General features: G+C 43.8%; 1 protein-coding gene across 1 annotated transcript in view; it reads left to right on the top strand.

Moving 5' to 3' along the window:
- LOC138515902 (alcohol dehydrogenase 1-like) overlaps positions 1 to 26,582 on the top strand; it is a 495,924-nt gene that overhangs the window by 410,117 nt on the left and 59,225 nt on the right. The window contains exon 7 of the mRNA XM_069630663.1: positions 6,866 to 7,004. Within this exon, the coding sequence (XP_069486764.1) occupies positions 6,866 to 7,004 (139 nt within the window). The remainder of the gene's footprint in view (positions 1 to 6,865; positions 7,005 to 26,582) is intronic.

Raw genomic sequence — 26,582 nt, 5'->3', positions numbered from 1 at the left:
AGATTTTGAAAATTAGAACATGTTTCTAATGCATCCTGAGTACCATTGTCTGGACATTGATACACAAACTGGAATGCCCTACCTCCCACTATCCGTGGCGAGGACTCCCTCCCCACCTTCCGCAAAACACTGAAAACTACCCTCTTCACATAAGGACCGACACATCAGCACGAATACCTATCATTTATGTTTGCAATATACTATCAAATGCAATATTTGTAACAATAGTATGATTTCTTGTATTATTCATAATCTGTCAACAATCGCTATCATATGTACCATGTAACTAAGTTATTGCAAGTAACAGCTCCTCAATGCCCCTGGGCTGCTTGCGCGCTATATAAATTTAAATAAATAAATACATCTTAGAGAAATGTGTAATCCAATGATGCTGTAACACACCATTAATCTGCACAGCCTGTTGCCTTATCTGAGCAGCCGTGTTCAGTAGTGACCACATTTCTGCCATGTTTTTAGAGGACATCGCTTGGAGCATAGTTTCACCATCATGTTGATATAGAATTGTTCTATGTGAACGCAACCAATTTGTATACCTGCATTTTCGCTGTACGAATTGTCGCTTCTTAAGCCTTAGCTGGTAGTTTAAGAGCTGCTCTCTTTTCCCTTCGAAATTCCGCTTTTCTTATTTGAACCTTGGAATCAAAAATATGTTTTGGCTGACGGAATGAATGCATTGCAGAACCAGTGTGATGTGTATATAATTGTAAAATCGATGTGTATTGTTCACCTGCCCATGTCGTTTGCGACAGACTACCTTCACATCTATTTTTGAAGAGCACTAGAGAGTGTTCGTTCCACCGGAAACGAGATCGAGTGATGTTGACATTAACACTTGTTTGGAATCTTCCATTCCTATGGACTGTTGACTCCACACCATATGTCCAGTGAGCTTTCAAAAGTTCATGGTCACTATGAGGCTGATTTATAACTTCAAAAGTAGACGTTAAACTGAAGGCGTGTCTATCCATAAATATATAATCAATTATTGATTCACTATTTCCTCTCTGCCATGTGCTCTTGGGAGGATTGTCAGATTTGAAAGCACCTTTCAGCATAATAAATTGTCGTGCACTCATTAGTTGTAACCATCTCTGCAAAGCCATATTTTTTACCGATTTGTTTTCAGAAAAACACTTCAAATTCAAGTCACCAACCAATATTGTATTAGTGACTTCTTGTGTCGCTATTATTGTGTCTAATATTTGGTCCAGATCTTTAAAAAACGTATTGTCGGCTATTGCCAAAGGATTTCTGTACATATTAACAAGAGCCAGTACACTTCCCAAGTATTTGATTATGTGATTTTGAAGATGTCCATTCGGAGCCACCCAAGGTGAGATTTCAAAACCCTCTGTGCTAGACACTGCTACCAGTAGGCCAGAGGAGGGACGTCCCGCAGTATTAGATTTGGCCGGGACAAGAGTTAATTCATAGCCATCCCATACCGGCAGCGGAGTGAGCCAAGTTTCTTGTAGTGCAATGATGTTAAAACTTAAGGGATGTTCTGCACTTGCCTGAAATAAATGTGTGTGATCACACGTATTCCAACTTGCGATTGTTACAGATCCTACATCTTGAGAGAATGATAGTTATGATCTGGCCCTGCTCGTAATTCCAAGAATACTCTCACCCTTACTGGTGGCAGCTCCCCCATACATTTTTGGCGTTCTTAATGGGATTACTGGTTTGGACAAGTTGGATTGATCTTGTAGGGTATCTGTATTAGCTACCGAGGGATCTTGCGCAAGAAGGAACCCTAAAGTAAATAGTTCCATTTTTGCATGCCTGATTAAAGTTCTTATGACAGTAGATGGTATCCAAATTCTAACTATGGACAGAACATCGTTATTTAGATATTCGATTTGCATTAAATCAGTAGTGGAAATATCTCTCAGGCTCAGTATTTCTTTGAAAATGGCCAGCACAGACGTTTGGTTTAGATCATAACTTGTAAATTGAGCTGGTCTGCATTTCAGTATAAAGCACTCGTCATATTGTTTTGGTTGTGATTTCAAAACTGTTAGGTTTGAGTTTTGAGGCACTGTGGGACTCGAGTGGTGTTCCTCATCTCTTTTAATTCTCATGTTGTGGGTCGAAGAGATAAGAGGAACCCTCTCGTTGTCCAAGTATAGTCTGTCCATAATTTGAATTTTTTCTATTCATATTATTAGGCACACTCATATCTTTGTGCAGCAGAAATTCCTCAAGTGTCGATTGGATCATCATTTTGATTTGTGGGAATAGTTCATTAGAGATGTTTTGACTTTCTTTAGAGCCGGTATCCTGAACATGTGGCACAGTTGCCTCAAGTGGAACTGTTTTCCCACGTTCGGACTCTACGTTGCTTAACAAATGAGATTTTTTAGCATCCCCATATGTAAGAGCTGTGTGTCGGTCAATTATGGACATCTTAGATCCTGCATTGGCTAAGGCAGAAATTAATTCAGTTAAGTGAGTGTAGTCATTGGATAATTGATTATTTTTTGTTGCTCCCACTGTTTTACGTTGTGTTTTTGCTTTTAATTTATATTTGTTCATTATCTCTTGATCGGTGCAATCCTTTTATACCCATAGGGTAGTTTAGGTGCTTTTTGGTTAGTGGTTTTGGGTGTTTGTTTACCTAATTTATTCGTTTTTATGTTGGGTTTAGCTTGAAACAAATTAAACATGGAAGCTGCTTTCATAGGTAGTTCAGACAAGGATTTCTCTATATGTTCAGCCACGATCACTGGAGGGATATGCTTGTCCGGTATGGTGGTATTTAGGCACGAAAGGTTCACATCTACGCTTTTTGAAGATGTTATTTTCTGGGAGGCAATGGCAGATAAACTTGTCAGTGATGAATTATGAGTAGGTATTGCTACGTCATCTGCTTGTTCTTCGTTTATCAGGTACGTTTGTGAACTTTTCGGTTTTTTCATTTCTAAAGCATTTTCGGGTGTTCCAGATTTCTTGTCAAAATCTTCTATCCAACTAACAAGCTTGTTGATTTGTTTTTCTTGGTTGAGAAACTTAAGATTTAAAGTTTCAAAGAGTTTAGTAAGAGAGGACATTGTTGTGTTTGTTGCATTTAAAGTGATCACTAACAAAGGTGTCTGATCAGCAAATTCTGTCTGATGTTTGGGTTCAGCTAAGGCCTGTGGTCTACGGAGTGGGTACAATATAAGATAGTGAGTGATCGATCACTGTGTGTATAGATTGATCAAAGAGACTGTTTGATCTAATTGAGTTCCTGGTTCCAGCGGGCCATCAATAAACAGAGAAAAGCACTCCGGTATACCAATGTGTGTGTCATTTAAATTCCCTATTTCTTGCCCATTCCCATACTCATCAGAAACCTGGTTGGAAACGTGTTTACCATTGTTCAAACATGGCAATAATTTTTCATTCTCCGGTTGACCAGCTACTTCTACAATGACTGTTTCAATGTCTGGTATAGCCGGAGAGACACGATCCTCAGTTAAATCAATTAAGTCCGTTTCAACCTGCGGCTCACATATCGCCGCCTTTATACCAGTTACTAGTTGGGTATCTGTTAAGCAAGTGTTGTGATCGTTAGAATGCAACCCAGTAACTTTGGCTGGCAACAGACCATTATTTGTTAACTCTGCTGTCTCGCTGTGTTCTGGCACCATTTCACTCGTATCTTGGTGGCGGGTGTGACAAAACTCCCGTATATCTCCATAGGGGTTACTTTGGTCAACTGAAAAGGATGAAACTCCTGCCAATTTTTTAGCTACTTACAATGGTCAGAGAAGGTTTCATGGGAGTTGATTTAAGTGTCAAAGACGGACGCGATATAGCTGAATATCCAGGCATGCTTGCTTTAAGTGTATGCAACCCTTTCATCATATAAGACGAGTGCAATAACAGATCTAAATAAGCGAGGTCTGTTTTCTCATGCCACTCGCCCTACTCGCCCTAACAGCCACAACAGCTCTTTGCCTCGAATGCGAGCGCACGGATGCGTGTGCACTCTGCTGATATAGGAGGTGTGGGGAAGGGGGAGTGACTTTCTGAGACAGATGCAAGTTGTCACTATTTTTCCCTAACAAGGAGAAAGCAAGGAGAAGTTTAAGTATTCAGTCACTCTGCTTTCCTAAGGGTGAGTCACTGAAGAAGTCTTGCCTTTCTCACCAGAATGCAGCACAGTTCAAAAGCTCTGTCTTCACATCTCAGCTGAAATAGGAGTTGTGGGGAAGGGGGAGTGACTTTCTGAGACAGATGCAAGTCGTGACTATTTTCGCCAGAATGCAGCAGAGTTCAAAAGCCCCGTCTTCACAACAACAACAACAACAACTCAGCACGAATCAAGAGAACTCCAGCCACAACAGCTCTTGTCAGACAGCTCTTTGCCCGGAAGCAGATTTCACAAATCTGTTCCCTATTTAAACAGCTCAATTGGCTCTTAAGAAATTGGCCACTGCTGGAACTGAGCTTTCAGCTGAATGCTGGGGTCTTGATTGAGGGAGCAGCTTCTTCCCTCTAAAATGTGCCTGCAAAGCACTGACACAGAGCAAGCTCTCTCTTCATACCTGATCATTGATGCAATCATCAAATTCAAACCTCTTTTTTCCTGCACGTATGACGTCATTACAATTAGAATGATGCTTCCTTGGGAACCTGAGCTGATGTGTGGTACTACACTATCCTGCATAAAAGGCGTTCAGCCATCAAGATACCGTTAGTGTACTCAAAAGCAAAGAAGTCACAAAGGGGGAATGAAATGTGGCATGCAGAAAACAGTTTCTCCACATGAAAAAACAGGGCCCTTAACCAGTTGTTTTGTTTAAACGACAGTGTATTCCCACTGACTTCACTAGTAGACACATGTAGAAACAACATTGTGTGCTGTGAACTAATCAAACTTTCATCAAGGAACCTGGCTGTGGACTCCCAGAAGCAAAATAATTACACATTTGCACTGTGGTGAAGCTGAGCCTTTCTTAGGCACAGTGAGCAAGGGGTCCACGTCTGGATTACCCTTGGTAAATTAGGGTGAAACCCAAAGTTCTACAAAATTGAAAAGGATTGTGGGAGCCCCTCTACTGAGAACAAACATGGGTCAATAGGTCAAATGCCCTGTTCAGTGGAATGTTTTCCACTCAGGAGGGTCTACAACCACGTTTTACCTCACTGCACCCTTCACAAAGGAGAAATATCCATTTGCATATCAGTCTTTGTCCCACCCAAAAGTGCAGTCCAGCACCGAAAGGCTAGGCAATTCCCCTTTGAAAAAGAGTACCATCAGCAATGCGAGACACGTGTTTTGGCCTTGTTGGGCCTCCTCAGTGAGGTGAAGCTGAGCCTTTCTAAGGCACAGTGACCAAGGGGTCCACATCTGGATTACCCTTGGTAACTTTGGGTGAAAACCCAAGTTTTACAAAATTGAAAAGGACTGTGGGAGCCCCTCCACTGAGAACGAACATGGCTCAATGGGGCAAATGCCCTGTTCTATGGAATGTCTTCCACTTAGGAGGGTCTACAACCACGTTTTAGCGCACTGCACCCTTCACAGAGGAGAAATATCCATTTGCATATCAGTCTTTGTCCCACCCACAAGGGCAGTCCAGCACTGAAATGCTAGGCAATTCTCCTCTGAACAAGAGTACCATCAGCAACCAGAGGCACGTGTTTCGGCTTTGTTGGGCCTCCTCAGTGAGGTGAAGCTGAGCCTCTCTAAGGCACAGTGACCAAGGGGTCCACGTCTACTGCTGGTACATGAGTAGACATTGTGTATTCTCAGATCGCTAAGCCACTCAACACTGAACATAAGGCCCAGGGCTCACCTGGGGCTGTACTCCCCCCACTGCCAGCCACTTCATCCCTTGAGGGATCTGTCTGAGCTATCTGTGAGCTATACAACAACACCCTAAACGTCCCTTATGTTGTATAAGGGAGAATCTCCATTACATGTTATAGGATGGTGAGTTTAGAAATAAATAATACATAGTGCAGAGACATAGTCATGGAAGCCTCTTACCAGAACTCCTTCTGCCTCAGTGCTCTGCCTAGTTTTTCCTCCCACAATCAAATCCAGACAGAACCAACTGCCAGAAAATATCTCACAGAAAAATAGAACACACATGAAAGACATACATGCATACATGCCGATCATGGCCACAAGGTAAACATAGAGCTAGACTATGACCTCATGGTTCTAAATGTGTCCTCTATCTGGATAACAGTCAACCAGTCAGAACTGTTGCTCCTGCATTAATAATTCTTCACAAAAAAATCAAGTTCCAGAATTTGAAGAAACATACAAATGATACCACCCATCACAAACAAACAAGGAAATATATAAACTATCATATTACCTACTCCGTGAAAATGGTTGAAATGCAATTTGACAGCACAGAAATGTTACAGTAAAAAAATAAAATTACCTGGAACATTACTTCCTCCTTTTTTAATTATAGAAAATATGTTTTTAATGTCGTTTCTCATTGTTTCTGAGTTGCCAATGGGGAAAAGCCATCTGGATCTCAGGATCACACTTATCTAGCCCCAGATATTTCAAAGCTGGGAAATGTTGTTTTTTTCATTCTCACTTCAAACATTGGCATACAAGTCCCAGCGGGCCAAGAGTTGCTCCATCAAAAGCCAGTACTGGACCAAGGTGACACAAAAGACATGGGCAAAGCAACCTCTGCATCAAGTCTATCAGGAGCAAACATACTTCCCTAACCTGATCCTGTTTTTCTAATAATTAGGGGAATATGTACAAGTACAATAAACACTGATAAGTGAAAAATCATAGTGGGGCGTTTTACCAGTGCTTCTACGTTATAGCAGAATACTGGAAATCCTAATTAGTATCAGTATGTTTTATCTTTTTCAGGATTAAAGAGTAAAGATTGGGTCCCTCAACTGGTATCTGATTACATGGAAAAGAAATTTGATCTGGCTGAACTTGAGACCCACACACTACCATTTAAGAAAATCAATGAAGGGTTTGAACTTTTGCACGCTGGAGTGAGGTGAGTTGTTCTTAATTTGCACTATGAAGCAGCTGATAAGGTGTCTTGTGGCTAAGAAATCCCCAATGGGAAAAATGAATGAACTTACAAGTGTACAAATCCTTAACATTAAAAGGGCTTTACAGTAATAAGGCCCTAAATGTTTGGAATTCAGCACACTTTAGGTGGGATCACATACATGGAGATAGGAAGATTATTTGTATATGGGGCACACATTGCCAACTCATGGCTGAGAGCAGGATTACTCCCTTCTGGTACAGGTCTTCCGTTGTTGTAAGAAGGATCTGTCTTAGCACAACCCCTTTTTACTTTCTACTGCACCCAAAACTATGTAAGTCACTGGTCTACAAGCAGGGGTGTTGCTAGGTCTGGGGCTAATCTAATTTTGGTACTGTCGGGACTGGGGGCTAGCTAGCCTTTTTGGTTTTAATCCCCCAGTTTCTATCCGGGGCTACAACCAAAAGACCCAGGGCTATAGCCCCCCCTAGCAACGCCTCTGTCTACAAGTTTTTTGGACTACATCTCTCATGTTCCTTCAACTTGGAGTAGGCTGGCAAGGGAGGATTGGAGTGTTGGTCCAAAGTATCTGGAGGGCCAAACATTACAGACTCCTGGTGTAAGTGATACCAATTAGCAGTTATTTACATGGAGTAAAGAAAGAACATGATTTCACATCTTATTAAATACATTACTGACTCTAAAACTGAATATTCAAGACTGAGCTAAAATGTTGGTCTGTTATCATGTTAATGATCAAAATGATGTTCTGTATTCACTGTAAGCTTTGTAGAAAAAACATCACTTCTGCTTTACAACAAATATTATTTGTGGGTTGTGACATCACCAGTACCCATACAGCTGTAATTATCAGCTGAGTTACTGCCCTCTGCCTTCCAGATCTTGCCACAATGGGATGAGGCAGGTCTGCATGCAATGAGGTAGTGCATCACTCTTCAGGGTAAGTGCGCAGTGATCGTCTAGAGTTTTTGAACTGTGCCATTTTCAAGCCACAAATATGCCTACTGGATTAATTGGTTGGAGTGTCCTGTGTGTCGAGCTATGGTGTCATTTTTAGTCTGGGCTATTAGGTGGGGCTGAAAACGCTACCTTAAAAGCTGGAATTACTGTCATTAACATAAGAGCTTCAAATATGGGCTTTTTATGAGGGTCTGTAATGCATTTTCAATGTAGATGACATTTGAGGAGGGATGCACAGTTGTAATCCCTCCTATTCCCTGCCCCTAGCCAATCAAATCCCTATGGCTAATCCCACCCATTCTAGCCCATCTTGATTTGGTGTGAGCTCTTCCATGGAGGCAGCCATCTTGGAAACAAGGCAAAACTAGTGGCCCTCTTTGAATGGAAAAGATACTATGGGAAAGATATCAATTAGTTAAGCTTTGTTAGAGATTCATCATTTTTCAAACACATGATGTCAAATGTTATTGCAATTTCTAACTATATTTTTTAGTAAATTGATACAATGATTTTATATATACACAAAATCATTAAAGAGACATTATACTGGATACATTAAGAAATGGAGGTAAATGCCTGGCAAAATGCAATGAAGTATTGGTTTGGCTTTAATGTCTCCTTGATGCTCCGGAGTCATTGGAAGAAAACACAAGAACTACAGGAACCCATAATCGAGTCTGTGAAATATGACACATGAGGACATTGGTTTTTACTCAAAGGCGTCCCTTATCGTAATGCTTTATTTTTTGGGAGATACTGCTCCTAGTCTGTCATTGAGGAAAAGTAAATTAAAAGAGACACGTTGAGACTTTGGAACTAAACAGCTCATTTTCTAATAAAACAATACAAGACGTTGGGCCTCATTCTAAGTGTGCCGGTCCGGATACAACAGTGCCGGTAAGCTTACCGGAACCATTGTTTCCGGACGGGCACACTACAACTCTGCTGGGGGGTGGCCTCCCGCCCGGCATGTTCAGACCTGCCGGGCGGGATGCCAACCCACGCAGAGTTTTCACAGGAGCAGCGGCACCGCTAGCAACAGTGGCGGTGCTCCCGTGTCCCCATTCCCAGACTATATAGTCGATATATAGTCCGGGAATGGGGACTAACGAAATTACCAGCACCTGACTTCCCGGCCTCCGGTCTTGAAATAGCCCGGTTGCAGCGGCAAGTCAGGCACCAGTAATTTTTTAGGGGTCTGGTGGCAACCTGACGGACCTGTAATGAGACCCCATGACTTGTTTTTCCTCGTTGTGGTGTCCTTAGTGATGCAACAGTGACCAATGGGATTGCCGCTACTCTCAGTCTGCCCCCTCGCCTATACTTTCCCTGGTTAATGCATGAGACCGACAAGAGGTAAGTAAATTTGTGTGCCGCTATCTGAGCAAAATACTTATTCAAAAGTGCTCTGTATGTAGATAGGAAGAAAAGCTGCATGATTCAAGTTGTAAGGTGCCGTTTACATGCATGAAAGTAGCCCCCAGGTCAGAGGTGGGCAATGTGTAACTAATGTCGGGGTTGAGCTCTCATCTGTTTTACCCAGCTGCCAAAAGAACAGAATCTGAAAAAGTCCCTTCCAAAGTTTCATCTGAGGACTTCAAAACGGAGGTGCGGTATCCGGACAGAGGGTTTTGAAAGGGAGCGCTGACTAGCAGTACTGTGCTAAAGGTTTCACTGCACATCCATGCAGCTCTTAAGTAAACAATCTCAAGTGCATCACCCGTTAGGCATACTTAGTCCACTGAGTCGAGATTTTATTACTTGCACGCAGATACTTGTCTTCCATTTTTAGAACTACATGTCCCAGAATCCAGCTTAAAATGTGGCAAAGTATCCACAAATATTCTTTACACCTTAATCTTTAGCAATTTAAATCATGTGTGCATGGAGATGAGAACGAGCAAGAATTTCTCTGAACTTTGATTCGCTTCAGGTTTCCAGCATGTTGCTGTTTTGGTATTTGTGTTCAATATTAATAGAGGCAATGTGATACATATCTAACAATTCATCCGTTGCTATAATAGTCACCATAATCCTCTCCTAAAAATGTAGCCATGGTCAGTTTGTGCCCTCTGATTTGTAGGTAATTGATATGAATAACAAATATGGACTACGAGTGCCAGCATGCATTTTTCTGTTGACTAAAAAGCCAGGACTTCAAGGGCCCCTTCCCCCCCCAACCCCTCCCCCGCTAATGATATGGGGCCATGTGACCGCATTGGTCTTATAGTTGCTTTTATCGGGTGGTGACCTCTCATTCATGTTCAAAAGCAAATTGATTGTTGTTGTTGATTGTCCGATATGCAGGGTGCATTTTACACTTTTGGTGTTGATCATTTTTTTTTTTTTTTTTTTGGATATTTCTTGTGCGCACCAAGCAGACTAAACTGCATTCGGTCGCAGATGTTAACTACGATTCAAACTTTGACTGAGAGAAAGCTGTTTTAACCCATACCTCTTTGGCTCACTTAAATAAGAAGGTTTTAAGAGCCTTTCTAAAGCCTTCTAACGATGGGCATGACCGGATGGCAGTTGGTAACTGGTTCCATATCTTTGGCCCAAACACGGAAAACCTCCTGTCCCCCTTCGAGGTAAGTTTAGCCCAGTGTATGCCCATCAACAATTTATCTCCAGACCGGATATCTCTAGATGGCTGATAGCGGTGGATTCTAGCGCTCAGGTATTTTGGTGCAAGGTCATAGAAACATCTATAGGTACGACATGCCACTTTAAACTTAACACAGTCGTCCACCATGAGCCAAGGAAGAGCTCTACGTGACTCTGTGACATGGTCCCTTTTCCCAAGATGCGCTATTAGCCTAACTGCCGCATTTTGGGCCCTCTGCAATCTCATCATTTGTTTTGCTGGGATCCATCATCAGAATGTTTCAGTAGTCAAGATGAGAATTGGTCAATGCCCCTATGACCACTTAGTGGTCTTCAGTTTCCACAAAGGGGAGCACTTTCCTAAGCATACACAGGGAGTTGTACACAGCCTTTACTTTGTCCCCAACCTGGGCTTCACTGCCCAGTTTTTCCTGCCATATACATCCCAGATTTCTCACGTTCCTTGAAAACTGAAGTTCTTCACCCAGAATCCACGTTGCTATATTTTGTTCTTCACCTCTCATTTTTTTCCCTGGTCCGAATGGTACTACCTCTGTTTTAGCTGCGTTAAGCTGTAGCTGGATACATGCCATCCATCTTTTAATGTCTTGCATGCACAGGTGAATCCTTTCAAATGCCTCAGACATGTTCTCCGTCTCCACGTAGATCTGAGTATCGTCGGTGTAGGAGTGGAATCTTAGTCCATGTTTCCTCAGTATATCAAAAAGTGGGTGAATATATAGATTAAAAATCAATGGTGAGAGTGCCGAGCCCTGAGGGACTCCGCATCTCAGCCATAGTAGCTCTGAGAGGAAGGCTCCTAATGTCACCTGCTTTGTCCTATCCTTCAGAAAAGAGCCAAACCAGTCCACCACTACTTTCGAGGCTCTCCCAATTTTTCAAATACGTTGAAGAATGATTTTATGATCAATCGTATCGAAAGCTGCAGATAGGTCCAGCATCAACAATATTTTGGAGCCTCCCCTATCTGTAGCTTCAAGTAGATCATTCTGGACCGCCAATAGGACCGTCTCAGTTCCATGATTTTGACAAAACCCAGACTGGCATTCGTCCAGGAGACCCTTACTATGTACAAACTGCTGAAATTGATTACAGACCACTTTTTCTAAGATTTTAGTAGGCCAACATAAATTGGCAACTGTACAGTAGTTATTTAGAACTGTAGGGTCTGAGTTGGGTTTCTTTAATAGGGGTTCATCAGCGCTCCCTTCAGGTCACTTGGGACATGACCCTCCATTAGAGATTTATATATAAAGGTAGTGATAAATGGAGTGAGATTTGCTGCCAAACGTTTGACAGTGCATGCTGGCATAGGAAATGCCAAGTCCTTTATTGGTTTTAATTGGAGTATAAAGGCTAGCGCCGTTTCCTTATCAATAGTTTGAAAGCAAAAGCTCTCATTTTCTCCCTGGTGTTCTTCCATCTCTATCTCTTCTGGGGGTTCCTCCCATTTTTCAGCAACCCTCACTTCAGTGATACTTTTCTGAATGTCCGCAATCTTTTGTTCAAAGAAGGTATTAAACTTATATGCTTGTTCCTGGGGGTGGCAGTAGGTGCTGCCATGCATTTTGGGTTCCTAAACCTTGCCACTACGTCAAATAGTGCTCTGGTTTGGTTTCCTGCCTGTTTAATGTCTCTTTGAAGGAACTCTTTTTTTGCCATAAACAGGGCTGATTTATATTCTTTTAAACAAACTCTCGCCTTCTCTACATCTCTATCCTATTTTCAGACTCTCCAGAATTTATTAGCCTGACGCACCTGTTTGCGCATAAGACCCAATGCTCGTCCAAACCAAGATTTAGATTTTTTTGTAACCTTCAATTTTAAAGGTGCTTAATTATCACAGATCTCTTTTAAGCTTTCTGACCCTTTGCTAAAAAAACTCCTCACATCGAAGCTCGATATCTAAATTTACCAATCGGTTCTCCACTTCCTCCCTAGGAATTTTTTCCAGATCCATCACCTTCCGAATCCATACTTGCGTTCTCTCCCATCCTTTCCCCTTTTGTAGTTCTATTCCCCTTAATCCAAATAGTTGCAAACAGTGGTCTGACCACAGTAGTGGGATAGACTTGAGGAATTGTACAGCTCCTCCTCTTATTCCTAAGAGATCTAGACAATGGCCCTCATTATGTGAGGATTTCCTGGTGATAACCTCTAGGTTATGATTATCCAGAAGTTCCATCAGGGCGCCTGAATTGGGGTGAGTATCACTCTCCAACCATATGTTCCAGTCCCCTATGCATAATAATTCTTTATGTTTACTCCCCATTAGGGTGAGATGAGCATCTAGTTTTCCCAGAAAAGGCAACGTACATGCAACGATTTTGTTTCTGTGAAATTGGTGACATCACTGGACACTAGTACTTTACGGCGGGGGGCAGCGCCACACTGCCCAGATAAAAATGTTATCATCAAGAGTGGTGTCCTAAGTACAAGTACAAAACTTAAAGCAAAACTCCAAGCATAGCGAAGCATCTTTTGTTAAAACCAATAGGTTAAAGCAATAAAGGAAAAAAAAAAAAAAATAAAAAAAAAATGTTATCTAACGGGTGCTTTCCCACTTACATTTGCTGAGACCTGGCAAATGTCACGTCCTAGTCTGCCTGCCAGCTTCAGCCCAGACTCGTATCCCGGCTGGACCAGTAGAGGAAAGAAAAGGGCGTCTCTCTCTTTCCACTGAACAAAGAGCGTGATGTAATTTAAGTCCGTCACTAATCTTCATAATGCTCCAACATTACATAACGTGTGGCCAGCACGTAATGTAGCCATCTCCACCAATTCCAAACACCTTATCCCCATAGATGGTGCTCCCATGACCTCACTGAAATATGCAGGCCCCAAACTTCAATCACCCACTAAAATGTTGATATATAGTGGATAAAACTCCAAATGTCTTATTGAACCCCAAGGCAACCAAACATAACTCCTCAACCTGAATACCCCAAAACAACCCGCTCCGGAAACCCCAACCTTCGAGAGCTAAAAATAACAAACAGAACATCCATCAATCCCAAGCTGCCCCTTGGGAAATGGACCTGCCACACCCAAACATACCACAAAAAAAACATCCTAACATACTAACCCCTTCAAGCACTAACACCTCCCGTCTTGAGCTGCTCCTTGGGACAACGGACCTGCCACGTCCGAGTACATACCCGCTCAACCTAGAGCACTACCCGCTACAAGCTACAGAGCCCGGCCGCCCTCACGCTAAATTCCTACCTATATCCACATCGAAACAACCTCAGAAGTTAACATCAAAAATGCCTACCAACACTTGGCAACTTCCTTGGCCCCAAGCCATTGCCCAACGCCTAGCAACCACTATGGCCCCAAGAATCCAAATCCATTGGCCCTCACAACGATGCTAAAACATCAATGCCTGCACCTCTACATCTAATGGAGACATCACCGGTGAAACACAAACAGCTGTTCCACAAGCATGCACATATAATCACAGATTCATGAACACGTATTCCCGAACATGTGTTACGCAATCAGTGCCTACCCTACCACACCTAAAGGAGGCATCCCCGGCGAACACTCACAGCTGTTCCACAAGCATGAACATATAATCACAGATTCATGGACACATACTTTGACAAAAATGGAATACCAACCCCAAAACGCCCCAACCATAGGAACTACCTGGGGATGGGGAAACAAAACCACACAAAAGTTCACAATGAACACTACCTTGTGTTCCACCCACTGTGAAATAACATGTCAATTTGAATACAAAGTCCATGAACCGTTGCACATGACCCAGACAGTCCAACCTGTAAAAGAAATTTGCATGGCAAAACAAATTACGAAACGCTCAGCGAACATCCATGCTGAGAAATGTTAATACATCTTTCATATAGTTCATCCTGTAAGAACTAAAAGTCAAAATCCCAACAATCCTGAACCCATGCATCATTAAACATGCAATGGAACCCGTGACATCCCAGTACAATGAATACACTACATTGCAAACAGATCAAATGAATCCACAGTCTCCACTCTCTGCTCCTCTGCTAAAGACTCCGGCTGCCACCAGACCAAACCGCACCGAAAGACACAAAAGTCCGGAATCTCTCTGCGCGCAACGCTGGCAAGTACGCACCTCTCTCATCCAGAGGCACCGGACACCTTGCGTGGTCACCCGGGACCACAGGTGGTCCTCACTCACCGCCCTCACTGCCGAAACTGCAACGGGAGTATGAACAGGACCAACCTGAAGTAGCAAACTCCTGTCCGGGCTGCCAGCCCAAGAGGCCGTCTCCCGTCGCTGTGGGCACCCCGCCGGGTGGGAGGTCAAGACTGGAGGGCGGTGTCAAGCTCTGTCGGCTGCCCCCTCCGCAGCAGCACCATCCTCGTCGCCAGTGATGTAATTTAAGCCCGTCATGCAGGTAAGTAGAATAAGGTATGTTTATTTCTTGTTACAGCGCCGTTCCTTATTACATTAGATAGTCAGTGAATAAGTGACACCGGCACATCCCACCCGGCCGCAATAGTTAACCCCAACTGACACAAACAGAACGTAGCGCTCAAGTCATACACTGCACATTCCAATTATCAGCAACCTTCACGCGCGTAATATGCATTACGACAGAGCGTCAGCCCTTATAACTCTCCAGAAGTTTAAATGCCAGTAGTTGAGCACGGTAGTTCAAAGTTGCAGTAATGAATGTTGAGCATCCATCCATGTATAGTTCCCTTTTTGAATCTTCTTGCTTTTTTATGGTTACCAGTACAATGCAGGACTACACGCCCCACATTTTCTTAGGAAAAATACATGACTTGGTGATTTACTTACACTTGACATGGTATGATTTCATAGAATTGTATTAACAAATGTGTTCTTCCTCTGAAGTGTATGGTCCGCCTTATTGACATATCAGGCGTATTTGTAGAGCGCATGTTCACCCCCAGAGAGGCATCTTGGCCCTATTGACAGATAACAGATGTACAATTTTGCCCAATTTAAGGTTCTCATTTGATCAACCTCAGGAGGATGAAAGGCTGAATGGACCCTGCTGGGAATTCGAACTGGCGAGCACGAGGTTAAACTCAGGCCCTTGTAGTGAGTGCATATTTCCACTGAGCCACAGACCCAGCTATACATACAATTGTATAGTAGTATCCTGGCCCTCAAACTCTGGAAGCAAGATGTTGTTTTATGACATGTTCCGCCCTTTATAATTCTTGGATTCGCATAATTTGTCACTGTACTTGGAGTTAAATGTAAACCATCCTAAACAGCGTATTGGTATGGAATGTCACATAGACATTTGATTGTAGTTTGGCGTGTGCAAGTGACTGCATATATATGGTATGATGATGTTTAATGCACATGCCACTCAGTGAAATGTACCTAATGCTGGAAAAGTAAGTGCAACACATGTACTGAATCCAAAACCTCTCCACTAGTTGTGCTTGCCTTCATTTCTGGTGTTTCGCAAGGCGTTCCCCCTTTTGTAATCCTGAACATTGGTCTTGCAATCTTTTACAATATTAAGTGTAGATTTGTGTACATTTCAAACATTTCTCAAATTTACCTTACACCTATTTCAACTGCCCAGAACATTTAGCTTTAAAAGGTGAAGTATCTTGCCTTAGATCCCAAAGCATTTGTGTAGAACGTTTTCAGTAGCTGTCCATGCCAGCCTGTGACGTAGGCATACTTTTCTGCAAAAGGTGATATTGGCTCAGCAGGTCAGAAATAAGTGGGCTCGCCCATGTGGCAGGGCACGTCCTCTAACCAACCCGATACACTATTCAGGCACCCTAATCCCTAGGCAGACCATTAGCAGAGGCTCAAGCTGTCCCATGTCATGCGTGAGAGGTTCACCCAGTCCAGATTGTTTTGCCTTACCCTCAGGAACAACAAAAGTTCTGGTACTAGATTGCAAGAAATAAAAGCAGGACTGCGTGACCTTTTCACCCACGACATGGAACAACTAAAAGCTCTGGACAATCAGTTGATAATTGTGTTGGTTTTCATGTATCCCCTACTCACTCCCCAGCTCGCCCTGATGTCAGTATTGTAACATTGCAATAGTCTTCACCCACTGCAGCATCAGTCGTTTTGAGAATAGAATACACATCTTTTGCAGGTTATTCATACCTGTGTGAGCATAACAGGGTAGTGTGTGTTTATTTCCACACACTTGAAGGGATTTTCTGTCGTGGTGTGCACATTGTTTGTGTACATCGCGCCAAAAAGTCGGGACAGGTAGAACTTTTCAATGGTTCTGATAGGAGTGTGTCTTACATCCTGTTACAGACCTGCAGGCCTGTTCACAAGACCTGTGAGCGTGGTTTGTCCTATCGGAGATTTTAATCATGTGTGTGTTTGTGTGAAAGTGTTCTACTTGTTCTGAATTACTTTTTTTGTAGTTGAAAGTCTTCATTTTGATGGTGCACTTTTGGTCGACCACATTCCGGCTAGTTTTTTTATACTTTATTACAGGCGAAAGGGGGGACTACACTCTCCCCACCCCCCACATTCATCCCCTCTCTACATTACCCCCTACTTCACTACCCCTAAATACACACACATGTATATGTATATGAAATTGGTCTATTGCGATCAGAAATGTCTATCCAAAATGAAGACTTAAGAAAGGTAATTTAAATGACGGGATATCGTGCCAATTTTCTTGTGAGCCCCCTACATTTTTGGTGGCTTTGTTGGCTTTTCAATTTTTCTCTTGTGGCTAGAGGGATGTCTACTGAAGTCCGCCTGCCACTGTACCCCCTTTGTGCATGGGCTGCCTTTAGTAACCCATGTGACCATTAGGGAAGGTGTGCTTCTTAAGCACCTAATTTCGAACTTAGAGTGATTTCATCACCCTACAAGTGTGCTGTAGAGTAAGTAGCATGGGGGCAGCCGTACTTTAGTTTTGGCTCCACCAAGGGTGGTTACATTTTTCCCGCATTAGTAGCCCAAAGCACCAATGTGGTAGCCATTGGGTTACTAATGTATTTTTTAAGCTTCGGGCCTTCCCTTTTGTCTGTGTGTACCACAAGGGAGGTCAAATGTTCAGTAATGCCGAAGAGAACCCCCCCCCCTTAGCCCATCGGTGCACTCTCGGTTTGTTGGTTAAGCTGGTTTAGAGTCCCCAGACTTTCCAGTCTATGTCCTGTGGGGGTGGGCCAGTGTGTGTGTTGGCTTTTTACAGCCAGTCCGATTGGCTGGCTACCAAAACCTTTTTGGTCTGTTGTGTGATTGAAGGGCTGGATAAGGCTCGCCCCTTTGTGAATGTGTTTTCAGTGGGAGACCTTGAACATTCCTCAGATTCTTACTGTAAGTGCTTGTTTTTAGTAGATTCCATTAATTGGTGCATTCCGTAGTCCTGACCCATCACCTCTCAGCACGCTGGGAGGACCCTGCTGCTGAATGTACTTGACCTGCAATGTAATGTATTTTTTAGAATAGGAGCAGCAAAGTTTGGTAGTTTCTTCCTGCATGCAATTCTTTTCTGTTTTGTTGCGGGTTATACAATGGATGACATAAGTACAGGCTGAAGAGGTTCTTGGGAAGATTTGGCGAGCTTCAGTTGGTGCTTAACAGTGACGGCTGGTGAATTGTTTTACTGGAGGGGCGTACATATTTGTCCGAGATATGCTATAGCGACCGAGCACAGCGAGGGAACTCGCACCACTCAAGGGGGGTTTGCAGGGATTCTCCCCCGAGAAATAATTTTAAATAATGGGTGAAAATGGTGCATTTTAGAGGGGTTTTCCCCAAATGATCTAAAATAAAACATATTCACATTTATCCCAATACTGAATCCATGAATGGCAAACGTGGGGAGCGGGTGTTGTGGGGGTGTCAAATGGCTGCATTTAAATGCCAGTCAAGCTACATAATAACACTTATGCTTGTTTTACCAAAGATGACTAATAGAAAATGTCATGCCACAGTAATAATAATACCGCTGATCTTGCTTGCTTTATCAAAGATGCCCAATACAAAATGTCGTGCCTCCAATGGCAAGACTGGTTGCATAAATAATGCCAGTCTTGCTTCATAATAACACTTATCATGCTTGCTTTACCAAAGATGCCCAATACAAAATGTCAAACCACAATAAGAAATGACTAGACTGGCTGCATTAGAATGCCAGTCTAGCTACATAATAACAAGTATGCTTGCTTTATCAAAGATGCCCAATACAAAATGTCATGCCTCAGTAAGAAATGGATGAACTGGTTGAATTGAAATGCCAGTCTACCTATATATTAACATGTATCATGCATGCTTTATCAAAGATGCCTAATACAAAATGTTATGCCACAGAAAGAATTATACCATTGATCATGCTTGCATTATCAAAGCTGCCCAATATAAAATGTCATACCACAATAAGAAATGGCTAGACTTATCATGCTTGCTTTATCAACCCTGTGCAGTAAAAAATGCCATGCCTGCACCATGGTGTGCCAGTGCCTTGCAGTCAGACATAGTCACATTAATGATGAATATGATTGTGTGATTGTGAGGTGCTGAGGGCCCAGGGGGCATATGCCTGTTAGGAGCTGAGGTCCCAGTGTACAGTCATGGCATTTTCTATTGGGCATAGATGCAAGGGAAAAACTGCTAAGCCTGCCCCAGAGGCCCTCAGAGCCTCACAGGCACATATTAATTGTTTGCATGCGAAGTGCTGGGGGCGCAGTCATGGTATTTTTTACTGGGAATCTATCAGATGCCCATTAATAAATGGCATTCCTTCCCTCATTGCCCTCCAGCATCTCACATGCACAGATAATCAATTGTGTGTACATGCGAGGCACTGGTGGGCTTAGGTGTCAGGCTTGACATTGCATGTGAGGCACTAGGAATCCCAGCGGACTGGGCTGGCATTCTTTACTGACCAATAAAAAATGCCATGCCTGATCCCTGGGCCCCAGTGTCTGACACGCACACGATAAATGTGATTGTGTGTATGCGAGGCACTGGGGGGCACTGGGGTAAGGCGTGTTTTCTTTTTTACAGGACATCTATCATAGATGCCCAGAATATAATGACACTCCTATCCCCTGGGTCCTGAGCACCTCACACACACACACATTCAATGTGTTTATGTGTGTATGCCAGGCACTTGGGGTACAGGGATCGGGGATGGTATTTTTTTACTGGACATCTATCATAGACCTCCAGTAAATCAACACCATGCCCGTCCTCTGGGCCCCACAGCACCAAAAACACACACACATTCAAAGTGATTATGTGTGTATGCAAGTCTCTGGAGGTGCAGGGGGCAAGTATGGCATTTTTTACTAGACATCTATCATAGATGACCAGTAAACAAATACCATCCCTGTCCCCTGGGCCTTACAGCACCTAAGACAGAGAGCTAATTTTGGCTAGTGGGGACAGGGGTTGTGCATCAAAGGGATTTTTAAAATGCCTTTCTTTTTACAAACCTCCTACCCCACTCGCCAAAATCATTTTGAACCAGCGCAAACACACACACACACATACACTTACACAATATAAACCCAGCAAGCACTCTCTGTCTCATTCACATGCATATCCAGCATGCACTCAGTCATAAAACAAGCATACACATATCCATACACATATTTAAATAATAAACATACAAACACATATTGTGAACAGAAGATGGCACAGGGGCAACATGCTGGTCTTCAAAAACCCTGCCAACCTCGTTCTTGAACATCCAGCTGATGAAACGAGCGTCAACTGCTGCCTTTTCTTCTTGCTTCATCCCCCACCTCATACTCTACCACAACTCTGCTCTCAGCAACCTTCATTCAGCCATCACCAATACTTTTGACATCCTTGCCCCAGTCATCAGGATCCACCTGAAACCCACCTCTAAGTGTAACACCTAGTATGACTCCAAACTTGCAGCACTAAATCGAAAGTGCAGAGCAGTGGAACAGAAGTGGCAAACCTCAGGATCACCCTCTGACAAACTGGCCTGCTACCTGCTCCAAAGGCAATACAGACTCTATCCATGACATAAAAAAGGGCCCACATTCAGGCATGGGTATCTAGTGCATCCAATAACACGGCTGAACTTTTCTAAATATGCAGGGAACTAGCCAATCCTTCTGCAATCTCCTCTTCCCCTCATCCTTCCCAGGCCCTGTACAACGCACTGGCCACACATTTTGCCACCAAAACTCAGGACATCCTGAACACCCTTGTTACTCACCTGCCAAACCCATCACACACCACCTTGCCTCCCTTGGGCACTCGTCCTCCCCCTTCCACCTTCTCCTCCTTTACCCATGTCACACCTGAAGAAGTTACCAGAGTTGTCGGCTCTATGAAGGCCTCTTCAAAACAGGTTCCCCCCTGCACATCCAGAACCATCAAGGACAACATTGGCTATCTTGCCCCAGCACTTGCTGATTTCTGCAACCACTGATTCACCACTGGTTCTTTCCCCTCCTCCCTCAAGCACTCCCTTGTGCGCCCGGTCCTGAAAAAATCTTCAGCAGACCCTATATGTCCATCCAACTACAGCCCTATTTCAATCACTACCTTCCTGGGGATCCTGCTTGAGAAGCTGTCCTTGCCCCAACTCAACTTGCACACTGAACTTGTTGGTGGTCGCCACGATCATCAATCTGGATTCCGAGCATCCAGAGGCACAGAAACTGTTCTTCTGAACACCTATGAAGAACTTCTTGCATCGCTGGACTCCGACTACCCAGCTGTCGTCATCCTACTTGATCTCTCCTCTGCCTTCGACACTGTCAACCATTCCACCCTCATACCAAACTAAACTTCTATGCAATCATCAATGGAAACAGGTGACTGGTGGTTACTAGTCGTCTATGGCGAAGCAGCTTATAATGACTTGGAGGACAGAAAGTTCAGTCGGCTAAGCACATGCTGATGAGATCTGTGCTCACACTGCAGATAAACCCTGCAATGGTCAATTCAGTTTTTCTTTCCGGAGTAGATAAATTATGTAGCATTAAAATGAATAATCACACTGCTTCTGGGAATCACAGCAAGCAGCACAATATACAACACACTAACAAGGAGCTTTATATTTACCATGATGTGTGCACTCTGCCTTTGTATGTAACATATCTCTCAGATTCAGAGCAAGGTGTTTGCAATAGGAGAATAATCCATTAAATGGTGACAAAGCAATTTTAGCAATGAATGCTCAAGTATTTTTTTGGGCAGTGCTTCTGAGCGTCCAGGCATTTACAGTGGTGTGTTTGATGGGGAATATTTGAAAAGTTTTTAAACTGGGCTGGAAGGCAATACTGCCCATGCTACTGGTGACCTTCCAGTCTGCCCAAAGTTATGTGCTTGAAATGTACATTTGATTGAGTCATCGCAGGACAAGGCTGCGGAGTTGAGTGACTCAAGTGCGCAGGAGACGCTGCCCGACAATACATAGTATGCTTTGCTACATCCACGCATCCGTGCCTATAAGAACCGAGGTACAGCCCTGTGTGGCAAAGCCCTTGCAGGACAAGGCTGCAGTGTTAAGCGGTGCAGGTGCGCAGGAGTTGCTGCCTGACGATATGTAGCACACTTCAATACGCCCACGCATTCATGCCTATAAGGACCAAGGTACAGACCCACTGTGGCAAAGCACTTGCAGGACAAGGCCACACTGTAGAGCGATGCAGGTGCTCAGGAGACGCTGCCCGACGAAACGTAGCATGCTTTGCTACATCCATGCATACGTGCCTATAAGAACCGAGGTACAGACCCTCTGTGGCAAAGCCCTCGCAGGACAAGGCCACAATGTTGAGTAATGCAGGTGTGGAGGAGACGCTGCCCGATGATATGTAGCACACTTGCTACGTCCACGCATCCGTGCCTATAAGAACCGAGGTATGGACCCTCTGCAGCAAGCCTGCACAGGACAAGCCAGCAGTGTTGAGCGACGCAGGTGTTTGGTGGTGAAAAGGATGCGGCCTAGACAGTGGCCCTCATTACGACCCTGGCGTTGGACCATGGTGCTAATAGCACCATGGTCCATGCCAGTAACTTACCGACTCCGCCATGGCGGAATGGGGAATTACCGCCCCATTCCGAGGTTGGTGGGGCAGTAATTCCCCATGCCGCCATGCCCCTTCCCCATTCCCATTTTTGCCCCATAGGGCTCAATGGGAATGGGGAAGGCGCTAAGTACGGTGCCGCAAATTGCGGCACCGTACTTAGCACCAAGGTCCCTTTGTGGGTTGGTTTTTAACGCCTGCAAAAAGCAGGCGTTAAAATCGCCAACCCGCAAAGGGACCTCGTAATCAGGCGTTAAGGGGTTAATGGCGCCGCCACCTTTTACGGCGCTGTTAACCCCTTAACGCCAGGGTTGTAATGAGGGCCAGTGAGTGTGGACGACTTACCCTCCTGTCTGCAGACGCCAGGTAAGAAGTTGTGGGGAGTGTTAGCTTGCTTCACTCCATGTAACCCCTGACCTAGTGGCCCTTGTCACTCTTGCACACACATTGTTCTCCTCCTGAGACCTGTCCTTCTGCCCCCCCTTATCACCTGCTCACTACACTCCCTCACAATCCCAGATCATGTTCGCTCACTCGCACCCTAGGCCTTGCGTGCTCCCTCGCATCTTAGGCCACATCCGTTCCCTTGCAATCCTAGATTACATGCGCTCCCTCGCTTCATAGGCAACGTGTGTTACCTCACAAATCTTGATTGCGTATGCTCACTTGTGAATTAGGCTGCTTGCATTCCCTCGCAATCCTACATTGCGTGCGGTCACACACATCTGAGGCTGTGTACGTTCCCTCAAAATCAGTTGCGTGCGCTCCCTCGCATCCTAGGCCGTGTGCATTCCCTTGCAATCCTAGATTGCGTGCACTCACTTGCATCTTAGGCTGTGTGCACTCCCTCTGAACTCTAGGCCGGTCTTCTCCACTCAGCTGCACACCCTCTGCATCACCTGCAGGCCCTCTCCTTCCCCCTTTCCTTGCCCCTTTGCCCTGACCTATTGTGTACTTTTCTATGATTTTGATCTCCATGGTTGTTGGTTATATTGCATTGCCTGCATCCCGGCTGTATTCATTCTTTTCCTCTAGGTTCCTTTGGTCGTTTGTTCTATTCATATTGAAGTTGTTTTGTATAGCAATAAAATGTGAGTGTGCTGCTGTGATCTAGTGATTTCATTGTGTTCCAATGAGGCAGGTGTGAGACACCCAGGACAAAGAGACACACATGCAGCTGGTCGAGAAGTCCCTGAAGAGAATGAAAAGGCCAAGCTACTAGACCTTGCCCAGGACAGCAGCTCCGAAGAGGAGGGTGTGCACATGAAGCACACCACATCTCCATTGCTGCAGCAGACATCACAGCAAGCATGGCCTAACATCACCACTGCACCACAGACACAAATTCGAGAAGACATCAACTGGCTGTTTGTATCAAAACCAAGCCGGCTTCAGGCACATACACGCATCATTGTTGCTGCAACCAAAGCAACAGAAGATGAGACAGACATCAATGCACAGGTGATGGATGCCCCTCTGATGCCTAAAACCATGACTAGAGTATGGAAGACTCACCAGCGTACATCCCCATGACCACAGTCCCAACCATCACACAGGTTCCCTCACACTGTGCACATCAAAGCGGTACATTGAGGCCAGACACAGTCCGAGCTTTCTACAGCTGGACCCTTGTCACCAGTGTTCTTGCTGCTGCAGTGGGCGCTGCGCTTGACGCCTGCGTCTCCTATGTCCCTGGATCCTGCATCATCTGTTGGAGCTGATCTCCAACGCCACGGAAATCACATCTCTGCTTTCCCGACTGTTACACGGACAGTCCACCTCCACTCCGACTGCTTATGCCTCCCTGCCCGCCCTATGCACCAGAAAGTAAATAACTTCTCCACTGGAGTGAAGCGTCGGCAAAGACGGTGCAAATTCAGAGCTGTCTACAGCTGGCAGTAGCTTCATACGCTCTTCATCATGCTAATCTGGTCTTTCTCTGCTGTCTTCTGTCCTTCTGTTTGCTTTACCAGTTAGAGTCTCTACATCTCCCGGACATCCTACCTCACATATGTCTTTCATCAACTTCTATTTGAGCTTTTGGTTTGCAATACAATCTCAGCTGTTTGGATATTCACCCACCTAGTATTTATATATATATAATATTATATACGGCCAGTGATCGTACAATATTACTAGAAAACAAAACAAGTGGAAGACAAGCTAAAATTCATATCAGAAACTGAAGAGGGAAAGAAACTAAAGAACACAATGGAGAAAAAACTTGTCTGAATACGAAGAAACAGAGGAAGCAAAGAACAGTTCTGAGGGACAAGGAAGATTATGAGAAGGGAAGGGTCTATACCTTCGCTCGGAGGTTCGTCCAACTACGGCAAGCATCATTTAACAAACCATCCCCAACCACTGATGAAATAACAGCAAGTACCAGCAAAACTTTGTCACTATCAGAGTCGGATCTGACTGGCAGCGACACTGAGGAATCCAACACCCGTCTACATTTTTTAGACAAAATGCGTTTGCTATGCCAATATGGCAAAAAAAACAAGCAGACGAGAGGTGGAAATTCAAATCGGGGTAAAGGGAGAGGTGGCCGAAGCAAACGAGGAGGGGGCAAAGGAGCAGGAAGTTCCATGAAGAAAACCCCGGCCAGATCTCTGCGCTCTGGCAAATGAGCGAGACATGTGAGCGAGACATGTGAACAAGACGAGGGCAGTTTCAAGATAATAAATCTATCTGAACATATTTTATCTGCCAATCAACATAAAATATTAAGTTTGGGTCTCAACTTCTAACCCAGTGCAAAAAATGATTATGTCCAGATGAGAATAGATCTTGACCATTTCATATGAAAGGTTCATCTAAGGAAATTATTTGCCACAAATACCTTGAATCAACGTAAGAAAGAAGTACAAACAGGAAGAACAGAAATCGGCATAAAAGAACTTGATATATTATCAGATCTAATGGAACTCAAAAAAGGCACAAACGTGGGTGCAGAGCAAGAACCAACCAACTTACCTGAATTGGGTATCAGTACAGATTGGATGGCGAAAAGCAGTCTAAAACAAAAGTCCAGATTCAATCCAACCACCAACGTTGGAAGTTATATTGAGGTATTCCAATGTTTGGTGATAGAGGACTTGAAAAGTATGCACAGGAAAGAAAAGAACAAAATCCCTAAAGACAATATGACATCCCAGGATAGACAAGCATTGAAAGAACTACAAGAGCTTAAGAACTGTGTCATCAAACCCTCCGATAAGGGGCGGAATATAGTTCTACAAAATATAACTGAGTACATTAAGGAAGCGTATATATAGCTCAATGACCAAAGATGTTATACAAGGATAACTACCAGCCCTGTCAAAGACCTAGAACACAAGATCAAATTGTTTCTTTCCAAATGGGAATACACAGGAATTATATCAGAAGAGACTTGCACGTTTTTGATGACTACCAATTCCATAACACCCACTATATACTTTATCCCAAAAGTGCATAAAAACATAAAAAAAACCACCCAGGAGACCAATTGTCTGCCTAATAAATTCAGCATTGGAAAATATGTCTAAGTACATAGACGAAGTGATGTTCCTGTTTGTTTCTGTACTTCCATCATATATAAGAGACACTACTGACTTTCTGTCCCGAATTGAAAGTATACCATGGGAAGGAGAGTATTTAATGGCAACAATGGACGTTGTTTCATTGCATACTTCTACTGGACATGAATATGGCAACATTATCTGGACACTAAATCTCTGAACTACCTTGAACACACAAGAATGGTGATGGAAATGATTGATCTATGTTTGACGAATAATGTTTTCCTCTTCAACAGTTAATATTTCAAGCAGGTTTAGGGGACTGCGATGGGCACGACCTTCGCGCCCCGTATGCAAATCTCACGATGGGTGCATGGGAAGAACTGGAGGTGTGGTCTGACATTAATCAAGAAGAAACACAACATGTTGCGCTATGGCTAAGACATATAGATGATTTATTCATAATCTG

Source organism: Ambystoma mexicanum, chromosome 6q (genome assembly GCF_040938575.1).
Source record: "Ambystoma mexicanum isolate Mex_15411 chromosome 6q, UKY_AmexF1_1, whole genome shotgun sequence".
Classification (NCBI taxonomy): domain Eukaryota; kingdom Metazoa; phylum Chordata; class Amphibia; order Caudata; family Ambystomatidae; genus Ambystoma; species Ambystoma mexicanum.
This window is presented reverse-complemented; position numbering and strand designations above follow the sequence as displayed.